Below are 12,455 nucleotides of genomic sequence, written 5' to 3' on the forward strand. Positions count from 1 at the left end.
AGTCTCTAGAGTTCTGAGGTTTTCTTGGAAAGCTAATATTCACTGATTAGTAACTATTTGGAAGGATAGCTCTCTTTCTGGTAAATGTATTTCTTTCTGTTGAACAAAGGAGTTTTCAATGTAGTATTGCTTTCTCAACATGGTTATCATATCAGTGATAAGTGATCAGAATGAAAAAAATAATACCTAGAGTTTGTTTCAAACATAAACATTTTAAACCTGCACACTTTCCCAAAGAAAAGGCTACAGAAAGTATCCCTACTACATGAAAGTATACATAATGCATCTTTAAGGTAGATGCAAAAATTCTGTGATACATAAAATTAAGTGTGAGAGAGTCTTAACTTTATATTTTGGGTCCAATTTTATCTTCATCATTCACATCCTTTAAGGGAAGTAAATTTAAAGGAATCAATGTTATAACAAAGATATAAGGATGAATTTTAAGTCTTTTCTGATTTAACATAAACAACCAGCACAGTTCCCAGTACAGTATATGCTTATAATCTCTATGTATTTATCTATAAAAGGCAAGGAATATGGCTAGACAGGTAAGAGAGATGATGACCCTGTCCCATGGTCATATCTGGGTCTCTGGGTCTCTATTCTGTCCATTCATCTATCTGGGAAAGAGAAGGGTTTTTTTTAGCTAAAAAAATACTGGGAATCATGACCCCAAGATCTGGGTGACAATCACTAGACAAGCAACTCAATCGTGAATGATGACCAGCCTTCAGACCTACACACTGATAACTGAGTCATCAGTTCTTGGCATATAATGAAAGTAATTCTGCTTCAGATATGAGATGGATGAGATTATCTCTAAATTCTTATTAAAAAAAATAGGAAAGAAGAAACATAGACTGGGTTATTAGAAAAGCCTCTCTTGACCTTTCAGCTCTCAGAGCTTAAGGTAATGTGATTTTTTTTCATTTTCTCTTAGCTCATCCACCAGTATATGAATATACAGGACATGTCATATTTTGCATAATATTAAAGTTATATCTACACAATACAGTGAAATAATGATATGGTACCAATCAAATATGTAGTGTAGTAATTTGATTAGCAGAAATCAGATATTGATGATTTATTGAATTATCCTGGCTTCTTAGATGTAGTCCCTGTAATGGCAATGGGAATTTGAAGATCTTCTCTGCCCCTTAATAGGCTTTTGAAGACCTTTTCTGATTTGAAAATAAACTCAGCCCCCTAATAGGCTGAATGTGGTCACATGGAACTTGTGATGGGAGGCTTGTTTTTCAGGAGGTGCAACTTTTGTTAATTTGTAATCAAGTGGGTCATGAGGGTTGTGATGTTCTCTGACCCTGGAGAGGATATATATATACACACATATATATATATATGAGACAAGGTTTTGCTTTGGGGATCACTCATGGAAATAGTTGTGTGATTTGGCCAGATGAGACTCTGGGCAGCCATTGACCCCCAGGCTTTGAAAACCCAGATATTGTTGCTCCTCTCTCTGTCACTAACTATGTATGTGATGATCAGACAGCTAGAAGCCCTGTCTGTTGGTCTGCTGAATTGTGTTATTTTCTCTTTCTGTATTTTTGTCTGCTTGTAACTTCTGTTTGTATTCTTTAAAGTTCAAGGTACTAACTTTTTCCCCTGAACTAGGTAAATGATATATGTTTGATTAAAATAAGATTGTTAACCCTTTTTGAGTTGCTTTCCTTTAGAAAAGCATATCAAAGAACTTTTGCTAGCAGCCATCCTGGGTATGCTAGGGTGCTTGCTGCTACAGCCCCCTACATTAATCAAGTCATTAGCATTTCAGGAAAAAATAGAGAATGCCCATCATAAGCTAGAACAAGGTTTCCAAAAGTGACCCAAACCCAGTGACCAGAAGTCCGTCCAAATAAAAGAACAAGCCTGAGGATATTAGCTAGGAGAAAGGACTCTGCCACTTTTCCTTTGCAAGACCTACTACCCAAGAACAGACAGACTACTTCATAAAGGGAAAAGGCTGAGAAGGATCTTTTTTAATTGTTTTAGAACTGGTTTTGTCTTATGACTAACAAAGGGAGCTGCTTTTCTTTTTTAAAAAGGGCTGGGAAAAAACCCTCTGGATTTATGGACTAAAAGAACATGGCAGAGCCTACTCTTCTCATAAGGAAGAAATAGCACTATAGCCGAAGACTTAAGCTGAAGCCAGAGAGAACTTGCACAGGTACATAACCAGTGGGGGTTATTCCTGAATGCATTTGGTCTCCAATGAGGCATCAGCTTACAGAAAAGTGGTTATCTAGCTAAGGAGGATTCAATGGAGCGCGTCTAGGGAAGTTAACTTCCAGAGACTCTGGAAGAAACCAGCCATTAGCAGGCACAAGGGGAGCTAATGGCATCTTTAGAAGACATCAGAAACCCTGGAGCATTGCAACAAGTATTCCCCACACGTTTGTCTCTCCGTGAATCCTGCGGTACCCTTTCTTCCCTCTGATGTATTTGTGGAAGAACAGGGCTCAGGTTTATGGGAGAAGATAATTTACTGTTACTTGTCTTACTATCCCATCTCACTAAATGATTTAGATTAGAACTAACTGTATCTTTTGGCTGACTGGCAAAGGTAAACCCTTTAGAGGGAGTTTGGTCTTCGTGGATATGGACTTATAGAGTACCTTCAGCCTGCATCTCTGGGGAGCTCACCTTGGGAGTCAGGAGGTTTCCCTAGGTGCTATAAAGATAACACATCAAAATATGAATTCCTGAAAACTGATTTGATTATTTGAAAGACTTTAAATACCTTCATCATTTCTGCCTTTAGGTTTACTGACATTCAAAACAGGAAATTCCACCATGGCATTTGTGATACAGACTAAGACCTTAAAATTCTCCATTTCTGACAAGCTATAACATAAACTTAAACTGATCACTAATACTGAAGAAAAGGTTTAAATGTCCCAAATACTTTTTATGTTTGCACTTCTCTAATTTAATGAAGCCATTTTTATACACATCCAATTCATCTGATTTGAAACATTTTAGAGCTTGGTGCAGGGGAAAGAGTGGCAGACATAGAGTCAGAGAACCACAACTTTTGGGGATGATTATATTTTAGTACATCACAACATGATATCCATATCTCTCACTATCTTGGTTGCAATCCCTCCCTCCTATTTACGTTTAAGTTTGTAAGTTTCCCTTTTAATTTGTGGGTCCCAGAGATAAAAATAATGTTATAGATATAATCTTACCAGAGGAAAGAACCACAAGGTTTTCATCAACCTTTTCCTGGATACTAGGTCTCCCTAAAGTCTGCCCCCAAATCCAATCAGCATGTTTTGCTGTTACTGACATGTAAGGTCGTTCAATTATATTGAGCTTAGAGTTCACCAAATCCCCATGTTTTCCAGTAGCATGGATAAAAATAATGAAAACAATGATAATAATAATTGATATTTATGTAGTACTTTTAAGATTTTCTTTTTTTTTAAAGCAATTGGGGTTAAGTAACTTGCTCAAAGTTACAAAGCCAGTTATTATTTCTGGGTGTGGTGCTGAGTATCTGAGCCCGGATTTGATCCAGGTCATCCCGACACTGGAGCCGGTGCTCTTAATCGCTGTGCAACCTGGCCGCCCCGCTGTTAAGATTTTCAATGCACTTAACCTACAAGATTATTTAATAATCTGATAAGGTAAATGTTTGGAGGCAGACTTGGGGTCACATTCCATCTCAGACACATAAGTAACAGTGTGATTTTAAGTAAGTCATGTAAACTCTCAGTAACCAGGCAATTCTGCTTCGGTGGAGCAAAATTTCCAAACTGGGAGTTACTTATACCAATAAAACAATTGATCAGTACTACTAATCTCCCTGTTCCCATAGAAGTGTTGTCTTGCCACATTCTATGCTTGTTCCTTTAATTTTCTGAACCTAAATAGAAAGTTTTACTTTTATCTCTATTAAATTTCATCTTATTAAATTAGGCTCATCATTTTAGACTTTATAATCATTTTGGATATCAACACTGTCATCCAATGTGTTAGCTATCTCGCCCAACTCTCAGTTACCTGTGCATTTGATAATTATGCCAGAAATGCCATCATCTAAATCACTGATAAAGAAAAATACCAAGCAGCATACAGCCATTTCTTCTTGGAAAGTTCTTCCCTCTCTCCCTTCTAGTCCTTCAAAATTGCATAAAGTCAATAACTACTGACATTTTAAAATTTTGGTGGTACTTCAGCAAGCCTTTTCATTTGGCAAAGCCTACAGCTGTAGCACCTCTGGTTCTTCCAGGAACGTCAACTGAAAATCAGCAAACCCACCCTTTGTCATGACATCTCTATGTAAGGATTGTGTCTTATGTCTTTGTATCCTCTATACTACCTGAAGCATATTTTGTGACTATACCTATCTGTTTATTACTTGAATTTGAATAAGATTCTCTATTTGGGATTTCAAGAATATATTTACAAACCGAAAAGCTCGAATGGTGGTGAGGCCCTCAGCAGTTTCTGAAAAGTGGCAAAGCAGAGGCAGCTGAGTGCTGTCATCAAGCTCCTGGAGATCCCTGAGGAAAAGGGAAAATACAAAAATAAGCTAAAGACAAGAAACAGCATATCAAAGGCTTAAGTGTCCATTCTGTAATAGCATCATCAATCTGCTCATCTATATCAGATATGAGATCAGGCATGAAGTAAGATCACAGCCTGAGAACTGGAAGGGAATTCAGAGACGTTTTAATCCAATTCCCTCCTTTTAGAAAGGAAGACATTAAGACTGAGAGAGGGGAAATTACAAAAGCCAGTCAAGCATTAAATAGCAAATCCAAAATTCAAATCCAAGTCCTCTGATTTAACATCCAGGGTTCTTTCCTTTCCATTGTGTACTTTCAGTAAATGTCAAAGGAAGGAAACTTTTAAAAATATCTTTTAATGTAAAATAAAATTCACAAAACTTTGATTATATATCCTTATTCTCCAATTTTCTATTGATTTGCTCATGTCTCCAATTTTGAAATTTGTAGGTTATGGAATGCTTGTCAAGGGCTATATTCCTCATATAATATGGAATTTTACTATAGCATAAAATATTTCCTATAGCTGTTCTTATTTTCCCAAGGTTTTCCAGTAAAGTAATATTATCAGTTGCTCTAAAAATAAATTTAAAAGCCAGTCATCTCGGTGAATGAATAAACCTTAACCAATGACCTCCTATTATTTTACTAGCTTTTAAAATAAGAAGTTAGATTCCATTTCCCCCACAAAACAGGAATAGATTCTATGAAAATTTTTACTAGGAAATCACTTTTGAAAATAACAATTGTCAGGGGTGGGTGGCCAGGTGGCTCAGCGAGTAAGATCACCGGCTTCAGTGTCGGGATGACCTGGGGATCGAATCCGGGCTCAGATACTTAGCACCACACCCAGAAATAACTGGCTGTGTAACCTTGAGCAAGTTGCTTAACCCCGATTGCTTAAAAAAAAAAAAAGAAAATAACAATTGTTTCAAACCTATTTTATTCTCAATTTAGTTTTAGAATTTTATAATCTTGACTTCAGCAAAGTACATATAACTACAATACAGAAAAAGATATTGATTCCAAATAAGTATAATTATAGTATAAATTCATAAATCAAAATTTTCCTTTTAAAATTGAATACATCTAACTTGAGGATGATTTCAAGTTTTCTATATACTTCACTGTGTTCAAATGCCTTTGAATCTCATAATATTATTGTCCTTTCTACCCTCTTAAATTTTGCTTTTTGTTATTTTTGGAAAATTGGATTATCTGAGAGGTGAATCAGATATATAATTAAAAGCAGAATATTCATCAATGAGATTACATTGATATCAGTAAAGAAATATGTACGTTATTTGTACATCAACAAGGCTTTGTCTAAATGTAACTACATGAGAGATATCTTGGGAATGCTGCCCATACCTTCCTCACCATGGGATACCTTGATTCCTGCCAACAGGGGAAGAAGAGAATTGGCCACGTTTTCCTCAGAATCTTACAATAGTTATATCCATCTGTTTCTCTAAATATCTTCAAGTTTTGGAGAATGATTTTAAGGTTCAAGCTACTTTCCTGGTAATTATCCTATAAAGAAGAAAGGGTATCCCAAGACACATCCAGAAGCTTGACGCTTTGCCATAAAATGCTAGATGTATAAAAGACCAACAATATACAAGACCAAATCATGAATAGTGAACAAAAACCCACTGATCCAAGCATATAGGAAACATAAATCAGGCAAATTATATAAATGAGAGTACACCAGAAAGTACAGAGAATGAATAACCTGGAAGAGATATTTCAATTTACCCCAAAGAGAAAGAACCCTATCTCACCCAAGGAAATTCCCTTAAGTATTTAGGGAGATAAACTGGAAAGTAGAGGCATGTTGAGGATCTGACCTTCTCCTACATGTCTGCCTCAAAGGAAGGAATTTCAACTCAATAGAGTTTCATAAAAGTACACATTCACATGATTTCTTTTCTTTTTATAGTGAAAAGATAGCTGTAGAATAGATAATGAAACAAATACCATGTGTTTCAAAAACCACATTCTGACTTTTCCCATTCCCTGATTCTCTTATGAGTAGCTTGTGTAAACAGAATTTTTAGGCATATTGTTGGTATATTAGACTGCAACTAAGTGATGAATTAAATAGCATCTTTGGTGTTGAACTTGGGACATTCTTGACAACCAGTCCAACACACCAAATAAGTACAAAACCCTGACTTGCTGCCAGCTACGGGGTGAAGCATGAGATTAGAATAAAGAGAGCAATGTTCAAAAAGTTCATTTTTGTGAAACCAAAAGGTAAAAGGCCAGCTCAATCTTATATTTAGATCATGTATATTTGTAACAATCATTGAATACAACCATTTCATAGTCCATATCGCATGATCTTTGATTTTAGGTATTCAAAAAATGTGTGGGATTTCCTGTGGCAATTTCACTCACCAATGCTTAGGAATAGAGGGCCTTAGGTATTCAAAGCTATTCTAGCAATCTAGGCATTCCAGCCTCATAACATGTAGGGGTTTGGGGTTTTGGTGGGGTTTTTTTTGCCTTTTCTTTAAAATGAATATTTTGACCTTCCAAGGCCCCTTTGTTGTAATCTCTGCTCAATTTAGTCCTGTAATAAATGTGTAATGATTGATCATAGTCTTTGGGGAAGGGCAGAGAAGAAGAACTTAGTAAGCTACTATTATGTGCCAAGGACTGTGTAAGATGCCTTACAACATCTCATTTGATCTTTGCAACAACCCTGTGAAGTAGAAGCTTTTATTATCTACATCGTATGGCTAAAGAATCTGGGGCTGTAAGAGGTTAAGAGACTTGCTCAGGATCACAGAGCAAGTAAATAATAGGTTGGATTTGAACTCGTGTTTTCCTGACTCCAGGGTCAGTAGTCTATCCAATGTGCAATTTAGCTACATCTTAGGTCACAGAGTTGTTAATGTCATTACCCAGGAGTGCCACATTGTAGGTAAGACAAGTTTGGTGGTATATCTGGGCACCACTAACAAACCTAATGCATAGTTATAGGTGATAAAAACAGGAAAAACAGAAAGAACAGATGAGTAAGTGAAAAATAAGAGAGGAAGAAAAAATGGAAAAGGAGGTATAATAGGTAGAGAGTAAAGATGATGAAGTAAGGTCCATAATTCTCTCATATACTAAGGTTGCCTGTCCTTAAAAATCTACTGACTTTTTTATTTTCTTAATCCTGCTGCTCTGATTGATGAACATTCCTTCTTTTTTTGACTTTGAGCCCACTAAGAAAACCACAGTTACTGCCAAGTAACACACTTTTCAAACCATTCTGAGCCTGGGAATAGACTATGGAATAGGACTGAAGTAAAAACATTTATCTGACATTCACTATCCTCATTTGGCCCCAGGAAGATCCCAAGGAACGACATCTAACAATTGGTTATGTTCCTGGAGTCCACACTAGTAAGAAGGAACCCTTTAATGGTTGGGGTGGCCCCTTGTCAATGGCATATGAGGGACACTAAAGACACTTAGCACACATACATACACTTGCTTCAGTAAATCCTCTTCAATTACTTCCTGCTGGTATGGGTTCAATTGCCATTTCTATATAGATGACTCCCAGACCTATATTTCTGGAGCTACCTTTTCTTCTGATCTATGGTCAGAAGTTGCTGACTTGCCATTTGCAAGTGGATGTCCCGTAAGCATTTCAAACTTAATATGTTTATAACAGAACTCATTATCTTTCCCCCCAAGTCATTCCTTCTTCCTAACTTCCCTATTTCACCCAGGTTGACAACTTCAGATTTCTCCCCAACTCTTCACTCCTTCATCACTTACCACAGTCCTCCATCAGTCCTCCAGTTTTACTGCTTTTACTTCTTCGACAACACTGGCATCTGGCCCCTTCCAAAACTGTAAAAACCCTCATCAGTTGGAACCTGGACTATTGCAATAATTCCATTATCTCCAGTCTTTCTTTTCAATAAGTTATCTTCCACATAGCTTCCAAATTAATATTCCTAAATCTCAGATCTGATTAAGTCACTTCCCTGATCAAGAAGCTTCAGTGGTTTCCTCTCACTTCTAATATAAAATAAAAAAACTTCTCTTTCTGGCATTTAAAGCTTTTTAAAATTTGGTTCCATACTTTTCAGGCATTGTACATTACTTCTCATGCACTCTAGCTATTAGCTAAACTGGCAAACTTTCTGTTCCCTGCCACCACCTCTCCTGCTCCCTTGCATATGTGGTCCCCCCTGCCTGGAAGGCATTCCTTTTTCAACATAGACTCTGAATCCTTAACTTCCTTCCAAGCTCAGCTCCAGGGCCACTTCCTACACACGGCCTATTCAGATTCTATCAAGTGCTATTTCTACTTTACTCTCATGCCCAGAAATTACTTTGTATTTATCTTATCTATACTTTGTATGTTCTTGGTCTGTTCACGTTGTTTCCCCCTAATAAAATGTAAGCTTCTGGAGGGCAGAACATATTTCATTTTGGGCACCTAGTAGGTAGCAGTAGGTTATCTCTGGCACATAGTAGGTACTTATCAAAGAAGAACCAGGTACATCAAAGAATTTTTAATATATTTTATAAATGCACTATAATTTATCTTATTTGTGCAAATGTATTTTAAATACAAATAATTACAAGCAGATACCACAATTTTATCTTGAAATAAAAATTTTTTTCCTACTAGCCCTAGTTTGTGGAAATGCAGAGAGTAAAATGGCAGCTTTATTCTTTCAGGTATTCCTAAATCCAGGTCTAAAGGAAATTAATGCCTTCTGTCCTGTTTACTCACTTCCAAAGATAAGTTTCATTCTTTGTAAATGTAAACATATAATCACAATTTAAACCAAGCACTTTCTAGCAATACCTCATTACCTAGTTCTCTCTACAAATAACAGAACTTCACACAAAATTGCTAAAAGATCAGGCTGGTGCAATAAATTATGTGATATGTGCATGATGGAACTAATAGCTAACTGATAGCTCTAACACAATCAGGAGGCCAAAAAAAGGCTTCAATTATGGAGAAGGATGATGATGGTAGTGATGATGATAGTTATGACCAACATTTATGTGTGACACAAAGCACTTTACCTAGGCTGTCTCAATTATCTTTCTCCCCCAGAAAGGAGCACTCGCAACAATGCCAGAAGAAGTAGAAACAGTGAGATCAGTCAATATGCTCTTTTCTGCATGAACTTTCTGAGAGAGAACAGTATGTTGGGCTTAGGGACAGATTAAAATGAGAGAACTTGATCTGAACTAGACTCAGCTGAAACACTCCTAATTACAAACATTATAGGGCTTCATTGTTGGGTGATGATTTTCCTAACACTGAAGATTTTCAAGAATAGAATAGATGTCTAACTGTAAAGGGGCACTGAAAAAGCGTTAGGTGAAAAAGGCTTCAATGGATTAGGGTTTGATCTAGATGACTTCTTATAGTCCTCCTAGGAAAAGTCTATGGTGCTCTCTGACGCAGAAAGAAAAACTTTGTTTTTGCTTGTTTTCAAATTATGTTAAACATGAGATAAATTGAGAAGATTTCCTTCTATTAAGTAGATGGCAGGCCGCCTCAATTTATTAGAGATTTTGTTACAATTCTGAAATGTTTGACAGGGTTGCTAGATTGGGGAATAGAAGAAGCTCAAAGAAATAGTATATCTAGATTTCATCAAAGCACTTGACAAAGTTCGAACAGGAATTCTTAGGTAAAATCATAATTGCATTAAGTGACCAGATCCCAGGGTGATAACCAACCTGAAGGGAGGGATCTGGTAGAATGCTACAGGGACAGGTCTTGGTCTTGTGCTATTAAACATTTTTTACTAATAAACTAGAAATTTGTAGATGAACAAAGCTGGGAAGAATAGTAAATATAATGGATAACAGAGTCAGAATTCCAAAAATCTTAATCATCCAGAATTTAATTACATGAAAATTAGGAAGTAGAGTGAAATACAGATTTCACTCTATAAATAAATAAATAAATAAATATATATAATTTCACTCTATAAATAAAAGAACTGGATTTGGGGTGAGAGGATGTGGATCGAATTTCAGAACTGCTACTTCCTGTAACTTGAATAAATCACAGATTCTATGGGACTCAATCCCCCTATCTAATATGAAGAGGTTGGACAATATACAACAATATATAAGACTTCTATGATTCTATTCCAATACCAGAATTTACCCTTCCAGTGACAGAAATTAAGTCCTTTGGTGAAAATGAAGTCTGAGCACTATATAGGAGAAATTGTACAAACAAAACCTGACTCCAATTACTGATCAGTTTTAATATGGATTATTTAAATAATAATGAATCTCTAGAAAAAGAAATCAGTAATTACAAAGAGCTAAAATGACTTCCTCAGGAGCAGGTCATGACATTTTTTTGTTGTTTTGAAAGGGCTACTATACTTACAACCATCAAAAAGTTATAAATATAGTTCACCTGTATTTTAGCAAAGGATTTGGTAACATCTCTCATTCTGTTCTTGTGTGTGGGAGGGAAATGGAAAGATGAGGGCTGAACAAAACAATTAGGTGGATTTTGTTGTTTAGTCGTTTTCAGTTGTGTCCAACTCTTCATGATCCCATTTGGGATTTTCCTGGCAAAGATACTCAAGGGGTTTGTCATTTCCTTCTCTAGCTCATTTTACAGATAAAGAAGCTGGGGCAAACAGGGTTCAATGACTTGCCCAGGGTCACAAAGCTAGGAAGTGTCTGAAGCCAGAGTTGAGCTCAGGAAGATGAGTCTTCTTGACTCCAGACTTGGCACTCTATCCACTGTGCCACCCAGCTGCCCCATCTCTTCACTGGAGGTCTTCAAATAAAGGCTGCATGACCATTTTTTCCAAGGATGACAATGTTAGACTAGATGACCTCTGAAATCTCTTCCCACTCTGAAGATTCTGGTTCTAATATAGAGTAGAATTCTGATAATAAAAAGATTATTCACCTGACATTCTAAAAGTTTATCTCATTCTATAAAATGACAGGTTACAGACTGATGAACAATTAATACAAGATTTTATTTTTGCATGATCTAAATAAAAAGATTCTAATTATTTAGAATTACAGGCCTCTGATGATTCTAATGCTCTTTTATTTATCTGATATTTATAACTGTATTAAAATAAATTTTCCACAGGGAGTCTACCAAATATGCCTGGGGGTATCCTTACTTTCTTTTAATTTCATGACAATATCAAGGAAGCAGATATACTAAATATTGTTATATATCTTATTGCTCTACCTCAAATTATACCAGGAATTATAGTATATTTTATTATTCCTGAATTCCAGACATGGCAACATTCAGAAAAGAAACCAGGCAGTTAAAAATGATGGGTGAACAAAAGGAATTTTTTGAAAATTATAAAATGCAGTGCATTTATCTATGAAACCCCTGAACTACGAGAAATATTTATTTCATAGCTCCTGTGTGTCCAACCTCTATAACCTATTAAACATTTGATATTGGTTATAAAGTGAAAACTGTTGGAGTTAAGATAGTTTAACAAATTAATTTGAACAGTTATTACATGTTTAAGGCTACATACTTAACGAGAAGAAATAACCTTTCATCACCTTTTTGGGAAAAAAAAATAGACTTTGGTAGATGCAAGAAATAGGATTTCTTTTAAAACAACAGCCAAATCTTGCTCTATTTACTTACTTAGAAGCCACTCGGAAGTACTTCTGAATGAAGTAAAAGGCAATTCCAAGAGGTACAAGTGCAACCAGGAATACAGGGGTAGCATATGAGATCATCCCAATGGCAGACAGACAGAGCAAAGTTGAACGGGTTAAAGACTCCAAAGTAGGAGGGATGTGCTATTCAGAAGGTAATTTGGGAAAAAAAAAGTTTTCAGTCAAATTAAACACATTACTATGCAAAAGTAAGTCACTGTGTTTTTAGAGACAGTAGACTATGTTTCGTGT

General features: G+C 36.1%; 1 protein-coding gene across 5 annotated transcripts in view; it reads right to left on the bottom strand.

Annotated features, from left to right (window-relative positions):
- The window catches only part of LOC138176098 (ATP-binding cassette sub-family C member 9-like), a 204,682-nt gene that overhangs the window by 62,040 nt on the left and 130,187 nt on the right, over nucleotides 1-12,455 (bottom strand). For all 5 annotated transcript variants that reach the window (XM_069106826.1, XM_069106824.1, XM_069106827.1 and 2 more), the window contains 2 exons: nucleotides 12,190-12,347; nucleotides 4,446-4,538 (listed from right to left, as the gene is read on the bottom strand). In XM_069106826.1, the coding sequence (XP_068962927.1) occupies nucleotides 4,446-4,538; nucleotides 12,190-12,347 (251 nt within the window). The remainder of the gene's footprint in view (nucleotides 1-4,445; nucleotides 4,539-12,189; nucleotides 12,348-12,455) is intronic.

Source organism: Petaurus breviceps, unplaced genomic scaffold (genome assembly GCF_028583685.1).
Source record: "Petaurus breviceps papuanus isolate PSGF00001 unplaced genomic scaffold, PetGlider_PUasm1.0 81, whole genome shotgun sequence".
NCBI classification, from domain to species: domain Eukaryota; kingdom Metazoa; phylum Chordata; class Mammalia; order Diprotodontia; family Petauridae; genus Petaurus; species Petaurus breviceps.